The sequence below is a fragment of the Schistocerca serialis genome, chromosome 9, assembly GCF_023864345.2.
Source record: "Schistocerca serialis cubense isolate TAMUIC-IGC-003099 chromosome 9, iqSchSeri2.2, whole genome shotgun sequence".
In the NCBI taxonomy this organism is placed as follows: domain Eukaryota; kingdom Metazoa; phylum Arthropoda; class Insecta; order Orthoptera; family Acrididae; genus Schistocerca; species Schistocerca serialis.
This window is the reverse complement of record NC_064646.1, coordinates 435791321-435811184: the sequence shown is the minus strand read 5'-3', so window position 1 is coordinate 435811184 and position 19864 is coordinate 435791321. Positions and strand designations below refer to the sequence as shown.

Genomic DNA, 19864 nt, shown 5'->3' with positions numbered 1-19864 from the left:
GAAAGCGGAAAAAAAGTGGTCAGCGCGACAGACTGTCAATCCTAAGGGCCCGGGTTCGATTCCCGGCTGGGTCGGAGATTTTCTCCGCTCAGGGACTGGGTGTTGTGTTGTCCTAATCATCATCATTTCATCCCCATCGACGCGCAAGTCAGCGAAGTGGCGTCTAATCGAAAGACTTGCACGAGGCGAGCGGTCTACCCGACGGGAGGCCCTCGTCACACGACATTATTATTATTATACCTGAGTACGAACGACAGCTTCGCCAATGCAGTGCCCTTTTTATACTTTGTGTACGCGGTACTACTACCATCTGTATATGTGCATATCGGTATCCCATGGCTTTTGTCGCCTTCATACTCCGATACTACTTCATCACCGTCGCATGTGTTCAGCAGTCTGTTTCATCATCTTGCAAAAGGAAAAAACCACTACAAAATAACTGAATTTTGAAGATAGAAAACAAGTGACTGGATAGAAGAGAATCATATTACAAACTGATCTGGTTCCTTCAAGAAACAATGGTCCCAGGCCCTTCCTCCCTTTCCACAGAAAGAGACATTTCGTTGTTCAAAACAACAAAATAATTGTTAAAATATGTAGAGTCTAAAAAGACCCGCACAACTTAAGAAGTTCTGCTATTTCTGTGGAGGTCAAACCAGGGTAGCTATTCAAACTTGGGAAAAATGTTCCCTGAAAATTCCATGGGTGAGGAGAGAAAATTGTGTCAGGAAACGCCTGATAAATTAATAGTGAGCGAGGAAGGGTGAGGGATAACGTACTACAATAATGACTTTTCTTTCCTCTCAGCTAATCTATGTACCAGCCATAAACGTTAGTTCAACTGCACATTTTAAACACCGATAATTTATCTGGAATAATATAAATATAATTATCACACTTTGGGAGATTTCGCTTTTTATAATTTGTGATTTATAAAATTCAATAGAAACCCATTTCAATGTTAGGTTAAAGACACAGCATTCCCTGAGATTTTATGAAATACCTGAAACTCTCTGAGATTTCCCTGATTTTTCTAGGTAAAAGGTAATTCCCTGAGAATTCCATGTTTCCCAGAAGCATCACCGCCCTGCCAACAAAAACTGGTCTTTTTTTCTGTCGGAATATGCTTCAATAAAGGACAAAGTAAGAGAGTGAAGGAAATTTATTAAAACAAAATATTTACAAAATGATAGGCCATGAAGGATCCTTGTGGGTCAAAATAGACCTGAACACCTTACAAAGGTTAAAGGTAGTGGATTCAACTAAATACCTTAAGATTACAAATACTAACAATTTAAATTGGAACCATCTCATAGAAAATGTGGGAAGGGCGATGAAAAGCTGCATTTTATTGGTGGAACACCCAGAAAATACAACAAATATACCAAAGTTAGCACCTACGCTACGCTTGTCCTTCCTTTTATGGAGTATTTCTGGGTAGTGTGTTGTCCTACCATATTGGATTGACGGTCGACATCGAAAAAGTTCAAAGAAGGGTTACTCTTTTCGTATTACGAAAAGGGGGAGTGAGTGTCACTGATATGGTACGCGAGTTGGGGTGGCAGTTATTCAAACAAAGACTTTTTCATCGAGGCGAGATCTTTTCACGAAATTTCAGCCAGCAGCTTTCTCCTCCGAATTCTAAAATATTTTGTTGGCTCCCGCCAACATAGGAAGATATGGCCATTGTAATAAAGTAAGAGAACTCATAGCTCGGACGGAAAGAGTAGGTGTTCGACATTACCACTTGCTATTGGAGAGTGGAACGGTTCAGAAATAATCTGAAAGTGCTTCTATGCACTCCCTGCTAAGAAATTAAGTGTGAGCTGCAGAGAAGACATGCAGATGTACTTTCCTTACCACATCACGTGTTAGCAACGTCATCAGGCGACACTCGATCTTGGGGTTGACAATGGTCTTAATATGTAGCATTAATTTCCCTTATTAAGATTACTTCATGAGTTGAATTTTTTCCATAAAGATACGTGAAATTAGAGTTTTCCAAGCATAAAAACTGTGAATCAATTTTCTCACTAACCAGGTATTGTTTCCGTTGTGACTACGACCAGAGAGGTGGGGCGGGCTGGCAGCAGCTTAGTATGCTGCTCTTCAGCCTACAGACTTTGTTAAAAAGATGAAGAGAATAAATAATAAAAACAGGCGATAAAATCGGAGAATTAAATAGTAACATGGCGAAAAAATCGTGGAACTTAAAACATAGTACAAAGGGATGATGATGCTAATAAAATACATACGAAGCAGACACGTAAAACAATAGGCAGACAATTAAAAAACACGGCGACAGTCTGGTTTCTGTTCGCAAAAGACATAAAATTCACACCCAGCGACAGCATGGTTTCTGTTCACAACACGAGAAAGACGAACAACACTGAACAATCACTGGAACACTGCACTAAAAAGTTAGCAAATGTGACATACCACTGCCGAGAGCAGGTGGGAGGAAACTGGAGAGACGATGGTAAAATAAAAAAAAGGAGGGAAGGAGAGGAAAAGCGAAGGGGGGGAGGAGGGAAAGGGGCCGATGGAGGATGAGGATCCATAAGAGGGGTGGGGGGTGCTGGGCAGACGCAACAGGGAGCGGGGAAGGCAGAGGAGGGGAATACAAAAGGACTCGGGGGGGGAGGGGGAGAAGGGAGGTACGGAGAGGTTTGGTGGGGAGAAAACAGGATGGAAGGGGGGGGGAGAGGGAGCCAAGGGAAAGGACAGAGGAAAGGAGGGGGGGGGGGGGTGAGGATCACAGTTGATAGGAGGGATAGCTGGAGGGAGAGAGGGCATCATCCGGGAGGGGGAGTTGATGGAAGCCACCTTGGGAAAGGAGATGTAGGGTGTAGAGATGGAGGGCAGGGGGGACACAACAGTGAAGGCGTGGCAGGGGGCGGGGATGGGAGAGGAGAGGAGCAACCAGGGGGTGAGGGGGATCAAGACGGCGGGTGGTGTAGAGGATGCGGATATGTTCGAGGAACAGGAGCAGATGGGGGAAAGGAATGAGGTCATAGAGGATCCGCATGGGGGACGGGAGGCGTATACGGAATGCGAGGCGGAGTGCATGACGCTCAAGGATCTGGAGGGACTCATAGAATTTGGGGGGAGGGGGGGGGGGGCACCGGTTGAGTGAGAGGCAGGCGCTTAAATACATGATCGGGGGCGCCACTATTGGCCGCTGGAACCACGTGTTCCACTATGGCGCCCTCACACTAAATGTGGACCAGGAGGAGCGCGCCGCCATGGCAGACAGCGCGATGGTGCAGAGAGCTCTAGGGGTCTTCGACGTCCATGACGTCTAGTGCGGATTCCGCCATGCACGGTACCAGAGTTTCAGTGAACCTGTGCAGTATAGCTGTCGTTTTTATGTTTCCTTGTTTTTGTTTCATTTGTTTTATCTGTACCACTTACAACGTGGCTGTCAGGAAATACAAAGTATTTCTACCATAAGTGACGTATATGTGGACGATTTGAGCTGCCCCTGGTTTGTTCTGAGACACCAGAAAAGAGCGCTAAACGTCTGAGCGAAAGAAAAGTGGGTTACAATTCGTAAATGGTGCAAGGACGATAAAGTGTTGCATTACCACAGGCAAAGGCGTCTCGGAAAAGGCCTACCAGCGAAATTCACTGGTTGAAAGGCAAAAGTTGGAACTGGAAACTCTGTCCCAAATTCTTGCAATAGAGAACCACCCTTGCAATAGAGAAGCCCTAGAATCTGGCTGAAGAGACATCAACTGTGTAGTGGGCCGAGATTCCACATAGCTCACCTTGACTACTCGGACAGTGAATAAAAAACGGGGAGCTGGAGCACTGCAGGTGACAGTCACTCGCAAGTTTCATTAGTACGAGCTGCTATGAGCAGCTTTGTCCTTTACCACATTTAACAGCAAGTACATTACTAGTGCCTCAGCTGGGGAAAGGAAGTGCCAGTATTAGATATCAGCTGGTTCATCCTTTACCTCTGAATTAGAATCTTCAAATAATATTCATATCTGGGAAATGTTTCTAGATCAACTACGGATTCGATCGTTTCGTGAGATCAGAAGCGTCCGCAGTGCTTTCATCGGGGTCTGGGATAGCCCAGATGGCAGTGCGGAAATTTCGGCGAGGGGCGCTCCCGGAATTAAGAGAAGTCGAAATAGCAGATCCTCTGGAAACCAAAGAGGTATGGGTATTTCACCCTGTAAGAACTTCATCCAGCAAAAGCAAAAGTGAAGTTGCAGGCTCCTGTATGGCAGATAGTTCTAATATGCAATAAAGTTTCACAAGAGGGTAAATCCCATGAAGAGTGAAAGATTATTTGTGACACTATAATAAACCTACTGGCGACTCTTCCAGTGACGTCACAGATAACAAGCCGCTCTGTGAGAGGCCTACAGACCGCAGGCTACAGACACTGTAATTGTGCCAGGAGTTCCTAGTGATGGTTGACAAGACCCAAAGTGGGACAAATTCTAGAAAAGGCCATTGGGCTAGCAGGACCCCCCAGTTACTGTCGCTGTGGAATCATCAGTCACAGTAGATAAGCTCACGATGTGATACTGGACACTAGTAGAGGTAGCTGAGCTGGACAGGGCCCGTAGTCACTGTCGTCCTGGAACACCCTGCCACAGTAGGTGAACTCACAGTGTAACACCTTCAAACTAGAAGCTTTGGATGATAGTGGCAGTAGTTGACCTGGATGGAGCCCATAGTCTCTGTCGTCCTGGAACACCCTGCCACAGAGTGGGTGAACTCACAGTGTTTCACCTGAAGACTGGAGTCTTTGGATGATAGTGGCAGTAGTTGACCTGGATGGAGTCAGTAGTCGCTGTCGTCCCAGAGTTCCCTGCCACAGTAGATGAGCCCACATTGGGACTCCTACACACTGGAACATTTGGACGCTAGTAGCGGTAGTTGACCTGGATGGAGCCCATAGTCGCTGTCGACTGGAACACCCTGCCACACAGTGGGTGAACTCACAGTGTTTCACCTGCAGACTGGACTCTTCGGATGATAGTGGCAGTAGTTGATCTGGATGGAGCCCATAGTCGATGTCGTCCTGGAACACTCTGCCATGGTAGGTGAGCCCACATTGTGACACCTACAGACCGGAGCCTTCAGACGTCAGTGCCGGCAGTTGATCGAGACGGAGCCCCTAGTCACTGTCGTCGTGGAGTCCCCTGCGCCGCATTTCCTGCATGGTGGCCACGGCCTGCCTGAGGAGGCGCGCCAGGTCGCGCTGAGCCTGCACCACGGATTGGACGGAGCGCTCGCAGGCGGCCACCTTGTCCACCACGTGCTGGTTCGCGTCGCCGGCCTCGTGCACTTCCGTGACCAGCGCAGCAGCTGCGCGACGCACGTCGCGACTGGCGCGGTAGCTGGAGAACCACTCCGTCGTCTCGGCGTCCAGCAGAAACTTCACCTCGCGACTCGCTGGAAACGCGTGCACCTGCAAGCACGCAAAGTGATCACGGTATACGAAGAGTGATCGAAAAGTAACGGGAATTTTTTCTTAAAGAATATTTATTTATTCGTCAACATTAACTTTACCCGTTTCAAGGTAATCTCCTCAGATACAATACACTTGTGCCAACGCTTTTTCCAATTTTGAAAGCGCTTCTGGAGCTTACTTTTCGTTGTGATGTTCAGCTCCTTTAGCGATTCTGTATTTATCTCATCAGTGTTGGAAAAACGAGGCCCTTTCATGGCTCTCTTCAGCCTCGGTAATCGAAAGAAATCGCAGGAGGGCACGTCCAGCAAATACGAGGGCTGAGGCAGCAATACAGTTTTGTTTTTTGTCAAAAAGCCACGAACAAGTGTGTAGGTGTGAGCAGGAGCATCCCCGTCGTGCAATTTCTACGAGTCGTTTTGCCACAATTCTGGTCGTTTTCTTCTGATTGCTTCACGCAGACGGCGCATAACTTCTAGGTAGTATTCCTTATTCTACCGTACGACCATAAGGAAGGTACTCACGATGCACTGTCCTTCCGTAATCAAGGGAAATAATGAAAAGAAGCTTCATATGTGATGGAACTTTTCAAATTCTTTTCGGTCTTGGCTCTTCAGGCAATTTCTATTGGGGCGATTGGGTTTTAGTTTCGACGGCATACCCGTGTACCCACGTTTCGCCACCTAGTATAACCTTCTTCAGAAGCTCTCGATCTTTGTCGACATTTCACTGCCTTTTGATGACTGGGTGTTGTGTGATGTCCTTAGGTTAGTTAGGTTTAAGTAGTTCTAAGTTCTACGGGACTGATGACCTCAGATGTTAAGTCCCATAGTGCTCAGAGCCATTTGATCCATTTTTCAAGCAACATGTAATGCAAATTCTTTGACCCATCCTTTTTGAAAATAAAAACTGGCCAAGTACTCGAAAACGTATATAACCTTTTTGACTGTCAACAATAAAAAACTGAAACGCACATCAGGTTGGCTCTGAGCACTATGGGACTCAACTGCTGTGGTCATAAGTCCCCTAGAACTTAGAACTACTTAAACCTAACTAACCTAAGGACATCACACAACACCCAGCCATCACGAGGCAGAGAAAATCCCTGACCCCGCCGGGAATCGAACCCGGGAACCCGGGCGTGGGAAGCGAGAACGCTACCGCACGACCACGAGATGCGGGCGCACATCAGGGATATGTGTACCAACAACATAAAAAATTGAAAATCGGATATATAAAGTCCGCGAAATTAAAAAGTTACCGTTACTTTTTGATCACATCTTATATGCTAGCTGATGTCATAGCTCCATTTATAGCAGCCATTCAGAACTGCCCAGTTGGAGTTCAGAAATGGCAAAGGAAAAAGAGATGCTATAAGTTGTTTCAGCATGATTGGAGTAAGAATCATATAAACGAACAAGAAAGTGTTTACTTGTTTTATCGACTGGAGAAGGCATTCGATAGCGTCATCTAGAGAACACTGCTGAGAATTTTAACCCTGTTGGTATAGGCTGGGAAAAGAGAACGTTAATAAAGGAGACGTACACAAAGCAGAACGTGATAGAGAAGGAATGAGCAGAAAAAAAGAGACGAGCATTCGAAGAAATGTAAAGCAAGGGTGCCCACTGTAGTCGGAACAAATTTTGGATGGGACATATATTGCGGGGGAATTGTCTGCAACAAAGGATTATAGAGGGAAAAATGGAACCAAGGAGAAGAAATAGGAAGAGAACTGGAATGATGGACAAGATTAGAAATGAACAAACATATATACAGATGAAGCTTAGAACAGGACACGATGTAGAGCTTCCAACTGATACATGTTATGAGATATATAATTATAAGTCAATTATTATCCACAAAGTAGTTATAAAATTTTATTGTAATCAAATAGGAAACTTTCAAGAACACTATTTTGAGACATAGTCTCCTTGCGTTTCAACACACTTGGTCCATCGTTGTACAAGCTTCCTGATGCCCTCATACAAGAAGGTTCTCGGTTGAGCTGCGAGCCAGGAATGCACCGCTTCTTTCACTGCTTCGTCCGAGGCAAATCGATGGCACGTTAATGCCTGTTGATAGAAGGGGCAAGATCGAGACTATATCGAGGATGATCCAGTACTTTAAATTTTTCTGGAGTGTTTCAGCAGTGTGGGCAGCATTACGCGAACGGGCATTGTCGTGCAACAACGCAACACCTTTTGAAAGCAATCCTCAGCATTTGCTTCGAATCGCAGGCTTTAGCCTGGCGGTAAGCATCTCACTATAACGTACACTGTTTATTGTCGTGCCCCTTTCCCCATAATGTTCCAGTACTGGACCTTGTACGTCCCAAAAACCCGTAAGCATCAGTCTTCCTGCGGACGGTTGGGTCTTGAACTTTTTCTTGCACAGCGAATTTGGATGTTTCCATTCTATACTCTGCCGTTTACTCTCCAGCTCGTAATGATGGATCCATGTTTCGTCACCAGTAACGATCCTGTCTGAGAAGTTGTCCCCTTTGTTAGCGATCCAAATGTTTTTTGCAGATGTCCAAGCGCGTTGTTTATGCAACTGTGTGAGTTGTTTTGGGACCAATCTTGCACAAACTTTATGAAACGTAAGTCTGCTGTGGATGATTTCATAGGCAGAACGGTGACTAATTTGCAGACGATATGCCACTTCGTCAATAGTTAATCGTCTGTCTAAGAGAATTATTCCACGCGAACGCTCAATGCTTTCTTCATTTGTGGCGGTAAATGGTCGTTCGGCTCCATCATCGTGCGTAACACTTGTGCGACCATTTAGGAATTTTTCAGTCCATTAGTATGCACTCCGATGTGGCAAAACATTGTTCCCGCATGCATGCGTCATCAACGTAAAACGGCAGTGCTACCAAAATAAACAAAAATATAAATAAATTGCGGATAATAATTGACTTATGCTCGTACACTAAAGAAGACGACGAATCTCAACGAAAGATCACTCAGTACCTAAACATTAGAAAGTCGCAAAGGTCACACCACTTCAGAAGAATCGAAATATCTGAATGTACATCTACATACATACGCAGAAAGTCACCGCATGGTGCATGACGGAGGGTATCTTTTATCACTACTAGTCATTTCCTTTCCTGCCCCACTGGCAAATGGAGAGAGGGAAAAAGAGTGTCTACACGCCTCTGTACGAACCCTAATCTCTCTTATCTTTTCTATGCATGAAATATACGTTGTTGGCAGTAGATTCATTCTGCAGTCATTCGCAAATGGCGGTCCTCAAAATTATCACAGCACGAATATCCTCTCCATTCCAGGGATTCCCATTTGAGTTCGCGAAGCACCTCTGCAACACTCGCTGTTACCTACCGGTAATAAATCTAGCAGTCGGCCTCTGAATTGCTTCGATGTCTTCCTTGAATTGGATCAGGTGGGATTCCCAAAAACCCGAGCAGCACGAAAGAATGGTTCGCAGTAGTGTTCTATACGCGGTCTCCATTTCTGGTGAACCACCCTTTCCTAAAATTCTCCAAGTGAACAGAAGTGGTCATTTCGCCTCCCCTGATAGCGTCCTTACGTTCTCGTTCGACTTCATATCTCTCTGAAAAGTTACGCCTAAATATTTAGTCGACGCGTCGGTGCCAAGCTGCACACTACTAAGGCTGTATTCGAATATTACGAGATTGTTTTTCCTCCTCATCTGCACTACCTTGCATTTTTCTACGTGTAGAGCTACCTGCAATTCATCGTACAAACTAGAAATTTTGTCTACGCCATTTTGTATCCTCCGTCAGTCTCGCGTCGACGAGAGCTTCCCGGACACCACAGCATCATCAGCAAACAGCCACAGTCTGGTGCTAAAACCGTCCGTCAAATCACTTATGTATGCAGAGACTAAGAGTAGTCCTACCGCACTTTCCTGGCGCACTCGTGACGATATCCTTGTCTCTGATGAACACTCGCCATTCAGGACAAAGTACTGGGTTCTATTACTTGAAAAGTCTTCAAGACACTCAGATATCTGGGAACCTATTCCGTATGCTCGTACTGTTGTTAACACTCTGGAGTGGGACACCGTGTCAAACGCTTTCCTGAAGTCTAGGAATATGGAATCTGCGTGTTTTCCTTCGTCCATAGTTCACAGGATGTGATGCGATTTTCGGACAAACAGTGCTTTCTAAATCCGTGCCGATTTGTCGACAGAAGTTTTTCCGTCTCGGGGAAATTTACTATATTCTAACTTAGGATATGTTCTAGAACTCTGCAGCAAACTGATGTCTGTAATTTGGCAGGTCAGTTGCTTTACCCTTCTTATATACAGGAGTCACCTGCATTTTTATTTTTGCCAGTTGCTTGTGACCTTGCGCTGGGCGACAGCTTCGCGGTAAACGCTGTAAACCAGTGCAGTAGAGTACTCTCGATAAAACCGGATTGGGAATCCAACCGGGCCTTGTGACTTACTCGTTTTCAATTCTTTCAGTTTCTTCTCTATTCCAGCGATGCTTATTATTATGTCTGTGCGACTGTGAATCAACGGTGCATCTGTGCGAGCCTTCAACGCGAATGGTTTCTTGAACGCAAAATTTAAAACTTCATCTTCCCTTTTGCTATCTTCTATTGCCAAAACAGAATGGTCAGCTAGTGACTGGATAGAATTTTCGACCCGCTTAGCAAATTTACGTAGGACCAGAATTATCTCGGTTTCTGGGCAAGATCTTTTGCTGAGGCATGACTGTGCTAGTTGTATGCTTCGTGCATCCATTTTTTACTGACTTTTACCTGTCGTCACTTGCTTGTTATTTTTTTGAACCGAGAGTTCTACTCCACATTTTTAGTCCTTCATCCACTTACTCAACATACACTCCTCCAGAGCACGATTTACAATCCGTTCAAACTTTGCCCATAATTCCTCTACGTTCATCAAACTGGAATTAAATAGTACTCATTCATCGTGTAGGTAGCCTTCAGAAAACATCTTACTCGCAAAACACAATTTGCTCTTTATTCATAGGAAGTAATGAGTACTGTCGACAGGCGATGTCAATTTGATTACATGTTGTTGTTGTGGTCTTCAGTCCTGAGACTGGTTTGATGCAGCTCTCCATGCTACTCTATCCTGTGCAAGCTTCTTCATCTCCCAGTACCTACTGCAATCGACAGCCTTCTGAATCTGCTTAGTTTATTCATCTCTTGGTCTCCCTCTACGATTTTTACCCTCCACGCTGCCCTCCAATACTAAATTGGTAATCCCTTGATGCCTCAGAACATGTCCTACCAACCGATACCTTCTTCTGGTCAAGTTGTGCCACAAACTTCTCTTCTCCCCAATCCTACTCAATACTTCCTCATTAGTTATGTGATCTACCCATCTAATCTTCAGCATTCTTCTGTAGCACCATATTTCGAAAGCTTCTGTTCTCTTCTTGTCCAAACTATTTATCGTCCATGTTTCACTTCCATACATGGCTACACTCCATACAAATACTTCCAGAAATGACTTCCTGACACTTAAATCTATACTCGATGTTAACAAATTTCTCTTCTTCAGAAACTCTTTCCTTGCCATTGCCAGTCTACATTTTATATCCTCTCTACTTCGACCATCATCAGTTATTTTCCTCCCCAAATAGCAAAACTCCTTTACTACTTTAAGTGTCTCATTTCCTAATCTAATTCCCTCAGCATCACCCGACTTAATTCGACTACATTCCATTATCCTCGTTTTGCTTTTGTTGATGTTCATCTTATATCCTCCTTTCAAGACACTGTCCATTCCATTCAACTACGCTTCCAAGTCCTTTGCTGTCTCTGACAGAATTACAATGTCATCGGCGAACCTCAAAGTTTTTATTTCTTCTCCATGGATTTTAATACCTATTCCGAATTTTTCTTTTGTTTCCTTTACTGCTTGCTCAATATACAGATTGAACAACATCGGGGAGAGGCTACAGCCCTGTCTTACTCCCTTCCCAACCACTGCTTCCCTTTCATGTCCCTCGACTCTTATAACTGCCATCTGGTTTCTGTACAAATTGTAAATAGCCTTTCGCTCCCTGTATTTTACCCCTGCCACCTTCAAAATTTGAAAGAGAGTATTCCAGTCCACATTGTCAAAAGCTTTCTCTAAGTCTACAAATGATAGAAACGTAGGTTTGCCTTTCCTTAATCTTTCTTCTAAGATAAGTCGTAAGGTCAGTATTGCCTCACGTGTTCCAGTGTTTCTACAGAATCCAAACTGATCTTCCCCGAGGTCCGCTTCTACTACTTTTTCCATTCGTCTGTAACGAATTCGTGTTAGTATTTTGCAGCTGTGACTTATTAAACTGATAGTTCGGTAATTTTCACATCTTTCAACACCTGCTTTCTTTGGGATTGGAATTATTATATTCTTCTTGAAGTCTGAGGGTATTTCACCTGTTTCATACATCTTGCTCACCAGATGGTAGAGTTTTGTCAGGACTGGCTCTCCCAAGGCCGTCAGTAGTTCCAATGGAATGTTGTCTACTCCGGGGGCCTTGTTTCGACTCAGATTTTCAGTGCTCTGTCAAACTCTTCACGCAGTATCGTATCTCCCATTTCATCTTCATCTACATCCTCTTCCATTTCCATAATATTGTCCTCAAGTACATCGCCCTTGTATAGACCCCCTATATACTCCTTCCACCTTTCTGCTTTCCCTTCTTTGCTTAGAACTGGGTTTCCATCTGAGCTCTTGATATTCATACAAGTCGTTCTCTTATCTCCAAAGTTCTCTTTAATTTTCCTGTAGGCAGTATCTGTCTTACCCCTAGTGAGATAAGCCTCTACATCCTTACATTTGTCCTTTAGCCATCCCCGCTTAGCCATTTTGCACTTCCTGTCGATCTCATTTTTGAGACGTTTGCATTCCTTTTTGCCTGCTTCATTTACTGCATTTTTACATTTTCTCCTTTCATCAATTAAATTCAATATTTCTTCTGTTACCCAAGGATTTCTATTAGCCCTCGTCTTTTTACCTACTTGATCCTCTGCTGCTTCACTACTTCATCCCTCAAAGCTACCCATTCTTCTTCTACTGTATTTATTTCCCCCATTCCTGTCAATTGTTCCCTTATGCTCTCCCTGAAACTCTCTACAACCTCTGGTTCTTTCAGTTTATCCAGGTCCTATCTCCTTAAATTCCCACCTTTTTGCAGTTTCTTCAGTTTTAACCTACAGGTCATAACCAATAGATTGTGGTCAGAGTCCACATCTGCCCCTGGAAATGTCTTACAGTCTAAAACCTGGTTCCTAAATCTCTGTCTTACCATTATATAATCTATCTGATACCTTTTAGTATCTCCAGGGTTCTTCCATGTATACAACCTTCTTTCATGATTCTTAAACCAAGTGTTAGCTATGATTATGTTGTGCTCTGTGCAAAATTCTACCAGGCGGCTTCCTCTTTCATTTCTTAGCCCAATCCATATTCACCTACTACGTTTCCTTCTCTCCCTTTTCCTACACTGGAATTCCAGTCACCCATGACTATTAAATTTTCGTCTCCCTTCACTATCTGAATAATTTCTTTTATTTCATCATACATTTCTTCAATTTCTTCATCTGCAGAGCTAGTTGGCACATAAACTTGTACTACTGTAGTAGGTGTGGGCTTCGTATCTGTCTTGGCCACAATAATGCGTTCACTATGCTGTTTGTAGTAGCTTACCCGCATTCCTATTTTCCTATTCATTATTAAACCTACTCCTTCATTACTCCTATTTGATTTTGTGTTTATAACCCTGTAGACACCTGACCAGAAGTCTTGTTCCTCCTGCCACCGAACTTCACTAATTCCCACTATATCTAACTTTAATCTATCCATTTCCCTTTTTAAATTTTGTAACCTACCTGCCCGATTAATGGATCTGACATTCCACGCTCCGATCCGTAGAACGCCAGTTTTCTTTCTCCTGATAACGACATCCTCTTGAGTAGTCCCCGCCAGGAGATCCGAATGGGGGACTATTTTACCTCCGGAATATTTTACCCAAGAGGACGCCATCATCATTTAATCATACAGTAAAGCTGCATGCCCTCGGGAAAAATTACGGCTGTAGTTTCCCCTTGCTTTCAGCCGTTCGCAGTACCAGCACAGCAAGGCCGTTTTGGTTTTTGTTACAAGACCAGATCAGTCAATCATCCAGACTGTTGCCCTTGCAACTACTGAAAAGGCTGCTGCCCCTCCTCAGGAACCGCACGTTTGTCTGGCTTCTCAACAGATACCCCTCCGTTGTGGTTGCACCTACGGTACGGCTATCTGTATCGCTGACGCACGCAAGCCTCCCCACCAACGGCAAGTTCCATGGTTCATGGGGGGGTTGATTACATATTTCTAGATTTTCAGCAGGCTTTTGACACTGTTCCTAACAAGCGACCTACGGAGTATCGTCCCTGTTGTGTAATAGGATTCGTCATTTCCTGTCAGAAAGGTCACGGCTCGTAGCAACTAACGGGAAGTCATCAAGCAAAACACAAGTAATATCATTGGACCCGAAAGAAGTATTATGTGTCCTTTGCTATTCTTAATCTGTATGAACCATTAAGGAAACAATCTGAGCAGCCCTCTTATTTGTTTGCAAATTTATCGTCTAGTAAGATCCTCAAAAGATCAAAGCGAATTACAAAATGATTTAGACAATCTACAGGGTGAGCACAAAGTCTTGCCCTGATTATACAAATTTATAACAGAATAACCGTTTGACATAATTACATTTGATATCGTTACAGAGGTTAGTGTTACTAGTTGTTGTAACCAATAGATGGCGCTAGTGCTCCACAACACCGACGCGGTCTGTTAGGTCACGCTAATTGCTGGCGAAATGGCGTCGAAGCAGGAGAAAGCACAATGTGTGCTTTGGTTTCAAGAAACGAAATCGCCCATCGGTGTTCAGCGTACATTTCGGGCTTCTTATGGACGTAGCACTCATGACGTTAAGTCAATAAAGCGATGGTATGCAAAGTTTAACGAAACAGGCAGCGTTGAAGATTGTCCTGGAAGTGGCAGGCCCCGTGTGAGTGATGCAACGGTTGATCGTGTTCGGCAATCGTTTCAACGGAGTCCGTCTAAATCAACTCTTCAAGCATCACGTGAACTTCAAATACCGCAAGCATGTGTGGTGAAGATTTTTCATGAAAGGCTTAGGTTGCGTGCTTACAAAATGCAAATCGTGCAGGTCTTCCAACCGAATGATTTGCTGACACGTGCTGAATTTGCAACTGAGATTCTCAACAGGATTGATGGCGCCAACGATTACTTAAATAGCATACACTTTACCGATGAATCCACCTTTCATGTCAGTGGAATGGTAAATAGGCATAATGCCTGTGTATGGGGTTCAGAGTTTCCACATGCTACTGTTCAGTTACAGCGAGATAGCGAAAAAGTCAATGTTTGGTGCGGCATCACGCATAACAAGGCTTTTGGACCGTTTTTCTTCGTGGAGAAATCCATTACCGCTAACATTTACTTACACGTTTTGCAACAGTTCATTGCCCCACAGTTAGGAGAATACTTTTCCAGCAAATGGAGTATCCCTCCTCCCCCCCCCCCCTCTCCCACTGGGCTTTGATAGTGCGGATCAGTGGATTGGAAGGAACGGACATCACGCCCCTTGAATTTTTTTTCTGGGGCTATATCAAGGACAGAGTCTTCATCACACCAGTTGCTGACGTCGACGAACGGAAGGCTATGATACAAGTTGTTGTGGGTACTGTGACAAAACACGTGTTACGTAACACCTGGCGGGAACTGGAGTACCGCCTCGACATTCTCCTAGCTACCAAGAGAGCACACGTTGAGATTTACTAACGTAAGTGGTCTTAAAAAATAAAAAAAAACTAGTAACACTAATCTATGTAACGGCATCAAATGCAAATTATTATGTATAACGGTTATTCTTTAATAAATTGTTATAATCAGGGCAAGACTTTGTGCTCACCCTATAGTTTTATAATGCGAAAGATGGCATCTGGCCCTGCCGATAAAAAGCTTGAAGTCACCTACATGAAGCGAAGAAAGCATCCGTTATACGATGGATCACACTGACTTAAAGGTTGTCGATTCAACTAAATTCCTTGGGATTACAACAACGAACACGTTAAATTGCAACCATTGCGTAGAAAATGTTGTTGGGAAGACAACACTTAGAAGGCCCACTAGGTTAACGAAGCTACTTCCTTCACTACGCATGTCCGTTCTTTACTAAAGTATTATGGGCGGTATGGTATTATTACCAGGTTAAAAGAAAGACGTTTTTGGTTGTAGCGAGATATTTTTAAGAAATTTTAATGATCAGCTTTCTCCTTCGAATGCTAAACTATTTTGTTGTCTCACACCTCCGTAGAGAGAAAAGACCAACGTAATAAAAGATAGAGATTCCGGAACTCTTACGGAAGAATTTAAGGGTACATTTTTCCTACGTGGTATTCGAGAGTGGAACAGTCGAGAAATAGTTTGAAGATAGTCCTGTGAACCTATTGGCAATCACTTAAGATGACTTGCAGAGTAGTCATGTAGACGCAGGTGTAGATGTAGATCATAAACTATTACGCAAGAGCTAATCACAGTAGAAGGTGAACAGTGCAGCTCACAATTGCGACTGAAGGATTAACATATTCTTTTCACTCAACATTAGGATGTTCATCATGGGGTTTCTTTTTAATGGATGTATGTTTGCGTTTCAGTCGAGCATCCTGAAAACGGCGACAACTGTATCAGCCAATTTCGTAAACTCAGTAGCATGTTTCCACTACCATGTATTGAAAAAAAAATTGCCATAGTGTATTATCAAGTTCATTATCTTGGCCTGATTCTGTGAAATGCCAAAGATCAATACTGACATGCCTACTGGATTCTCCAGTACCTCGGTACAGTCTTGCACATCGTCGAACAGTAGCGCCGATCTGTGACCTGGCCTCTATCGTCGTCAGCATGACGACCTGCACAAAAGTAACAACGTGTTCAGCAGTCCGCCTCGGTAGCTGCGAGTTCATGCGGCACATTGCCAAATGAAGATGCCCCGGTTCGATTCCTAGCTGCGTCAAATATTTGGTCCATTCGGGGACCGGGTGTTGTGTTGTCACTTTCGTATCGTCGTAACTGACATTCCACGACTGAGATGGCTTAATGGGCACGTGTGAAAACCAACAAACTGATAAAAAATAACGGGACTGCGAGTAGCTTGTCGATGATGGGGCACGATTCATGAAGTACGAGGTGCATTCAAGTTCTAAGGCCTCCGATTTTTTTTCTAATTAACTACTCACCCGAAATCGATGAAACTGGCGTTACTTCTCAACGTAATCGCCCTGCAGATGTACACATTTTTCACAACGCTGATGTCATGATTCCATGGCAGCGGCGAAGGCTTCTTTAGGAGTCTGTTTTGACCACTGGAAAATCGCTGAGGCAAAAGCAGCACGGCTGGTGAATGTGCGGTCACGGAGAGTGTCTTTCATTGTTGGAAAAAGCCAAAAGTCACTAGGAGCCAGGTCAGGTGAGTAGGGAGCATGATGAATCACTTCAAAGTTGTTATCACGAAGAAACTGTTGCGTAACGTTAGCTCGATGTGCGGGTGCGTTGACTTGGTGAAACAGCACACGCGCAGCCCTTCCCGGACGTTTTTGTTGCAGTGCAGGAAGGAATTTGTTCTTCAAAACATTTTCGTAGGATGCACCTGTTACCGTAGTGCTCTTTGGAACGCAATGGGTAAGGATTACGCCCTCGCTGTCCCAGAACATGGACACCATCATTTTTTCAGCACTGGCGGTTACCTGAAATTTTTTTGGTGGCGGTGAATCTGTGTGCTTCCATTGAGCTGACTGGCGCTTTGTTTCTGGATTGAAAAATGGCATCCACATCTCATCCATTGTCACAACTGACGAAAAGAAAGTCCCATTCATGCTGTCGTTGCGCGTCAACATTGCTTGGCAACATGCCACACGGGCAGCCATGTGGTCGTCCGTCAGCATTTGTGGCATCCACCTGGATGACACTTTCCGCATTTTCAGGTCGTCATGCAGGATTGTGTGCACAGAACCCACAGAAATGCTAACTCTGGAGGCAATCTGTTCAACAGTCATTCGGCGATCCCCCAAAACAATTCTCTCCACTTTCTCGATCATGTCGTCAGACCGGCTTGTGCGAGCCCGAGGTTGTTTGGTTTGTTGTCACATGATGTTCTGCCTTCATTAAACTGTCGCACTTTCGACACATCCATAACTCCATCACCACATGTCTCCTTCAACTGTCGATGAATTTCAATTGGTTTCACGCCACGCAAATTCAGAAAACGAATGATTGCACGCCGGTCCAGTAAGGAAAACGTCGCCATTTTAAGTATTTAAAACAGTTCTCATTCTCGCCGCTGGCGGTAAAATTCCATCTGCCGTACGGTGCTGCCATCTCTGGGACATATTGACAATGAACGCGGCCTCATTTTAAAACAATGCGCATGTTTCTATCTCTTTCCAGTCCGGAGAAAAAAAATCAGTGGCCTTAGAACTTGAATGCACCTCGTACGTGGCTGGAGTAAGAGCGAGGTGCTGCAGGCATTGGCTATCTCAGAACGACGAACTGTGATGTTGCAGGTTTGATTCGCCACTTAAGAATGGAGGTAAGATTAGGTTTTAACGTCCCGTCAATGATAAGGCCCTGCTCCTGTTTATAGTCTACATAAATTGTTTTACCGGGGACATTGGAGAATCCTTCAAAAACTGTAATATTTGTCGATGACACAAGTATATTGATGAAAGGTGCAAACACATCCATACCAGACACAACCAGGAGAATAATGGACCAGGCTTCCAGCTGGTTCAGAGTCAACGTTTAAATCGTCTACCTCGGAACAAATCATATTGTGCAATTCCAAGCGAAGAAAAATGGCTTACAGGGGACATACGCAGAGGTCAATGGTCATACAGTGGATGAGGCTCTATGTCTGAAATTCAAACATGGTATCGGAAATCCACAAATATTTAGACGCAAAGTAAGATACGAGGGGTGTTCAATAAGTAATGCAATACATTTTTTCTGAAAGCAGGTTGGTTTATTCAGGATTTCAATACAGTACAGAGTCCGTTAGAAAAATGTATACACAATTTAAGGAACTAAAAGTATTTTACATGTAATAATTGATCACACATGTTGTACAACCTTCAGTTTTACACATGGTTATTTTAAATGTTCAAGAAGTTCATCGTTGGCGGCTATACACATAACAGAACGACGGGCGGTCGCCTCAACTATGTCAGTCAATGTTACAGTGGAGACCGCTGCACATGTTGCTGTAATCTCCTGGAGAAGTTCCTCAAATGGTTCGAATGGCTCTGAGCACTATGCGACCCAACTTCTGAGGTCATCAGTCGCCTAGAACTTAGGACTAATTAAGCCTAACTAACCTAAGGACATCACACACATCCATGCCCGAGGCAGGATTCGAACCTGCGACCGTAGCGGTCGCTCGGCTCCAGACTGTAGCACCTACAACCGCACGGCCACTACAGCCGGCAGAAGTTCCTCCAGCGCGCGTGGCTTACGTCGATAGACGTTACCTTTCACTGTTCCCCACAAGTAAAACGCCATAGGTTAGATCTGGCGGCCTTGGAAGGAACTCAATGGGCCCTCTTCGTCCAATCCAATGCCCCGGAGAATTGTCATCCAGGAAAGCTCGTACGGCTAGGTGTTAGTGTGGTGGAGCCCCGTTCTGTTGGTAGAAGACCTTTCATCAGCTCCGTAAGGCGCATGTATACCTGGCAAAACTGATGTGCGTAACATTCTCAGGTACACTTCTCCAGTGAGAATAGCATCAAAGAAAGCCGTACGGAGTAGCCGGCGTCTAGCCACGGTTCGCGTGGCTCCCCCCGTCGGAGGTTCGAGTCCTCCATCGGGCATGGGTGTAAGTTAGATTAAGTACTGTGTAAGCCGAGGGACCGATGACCTCAGCAGTTTGGTCCCACAGTCCTTACCACAAATTTGCAAATGAAAGAAAAAGGGTAGTACTAAGCCCCTACATGATAGACCACACCACACATGCACCCCTGGTAGATTGACCGCTTTACCCACATAAACATGCGGCTTTTATGGTGCCCAGTATATACTGTAATGCCGATTCACGGTTCCATTAAGTTTCAATTCTGCCTCGTTACTCGACACTACCTTCGTGGCAAATTGTTCGTCATTAGTCACCATTTGCTGATACCATTCGCAAAATTGCATTCGGTGATTAGGATCGTCATCATTAATCGCGTGCAGCAATCGTGGAACGTAAACTTTCTGCTTTGCAGCTTTCAGAATTCTTCTTCTTTTTTTTTTGTGGTTTTAGGGCGCACAACTACAGTGGTCATTAGCGCCCAACAGAATTCTTCGTACACTTGTACTGCTAACCCCCACTTCACGTGCACATTGCGTAGCAGACTTCTGTAAGAATCAACAAAC

The 19864-nt window shown here is 44.4% G+C and overlaps 1 protein-coding gene across 1 annotated transcript in view; it reads right to left on the bottom strand.

Moving 5' to 3' along the window:
- Positions 1-3934: 3934 nt before the first annotated feature.
- The window catches only part of LOC126419688 (transient receptor potential channel pyrexia-like), a 213010-nt gene continuing 197080 nt past the window's right edge, over positions 3935-19864 (bottom strand). Inside the window, exon 16 of the mRNA XM_050086872.1 lies at positions 3935-5434. Coding sequence (XP_049942829.1) covers positions 5141-5434 — 294 coding nt within the window. The 3' untranslated portion in view covers positions 3935-5140. The remainder of the gene's footprint in view (positions 5435-19864) is intronic.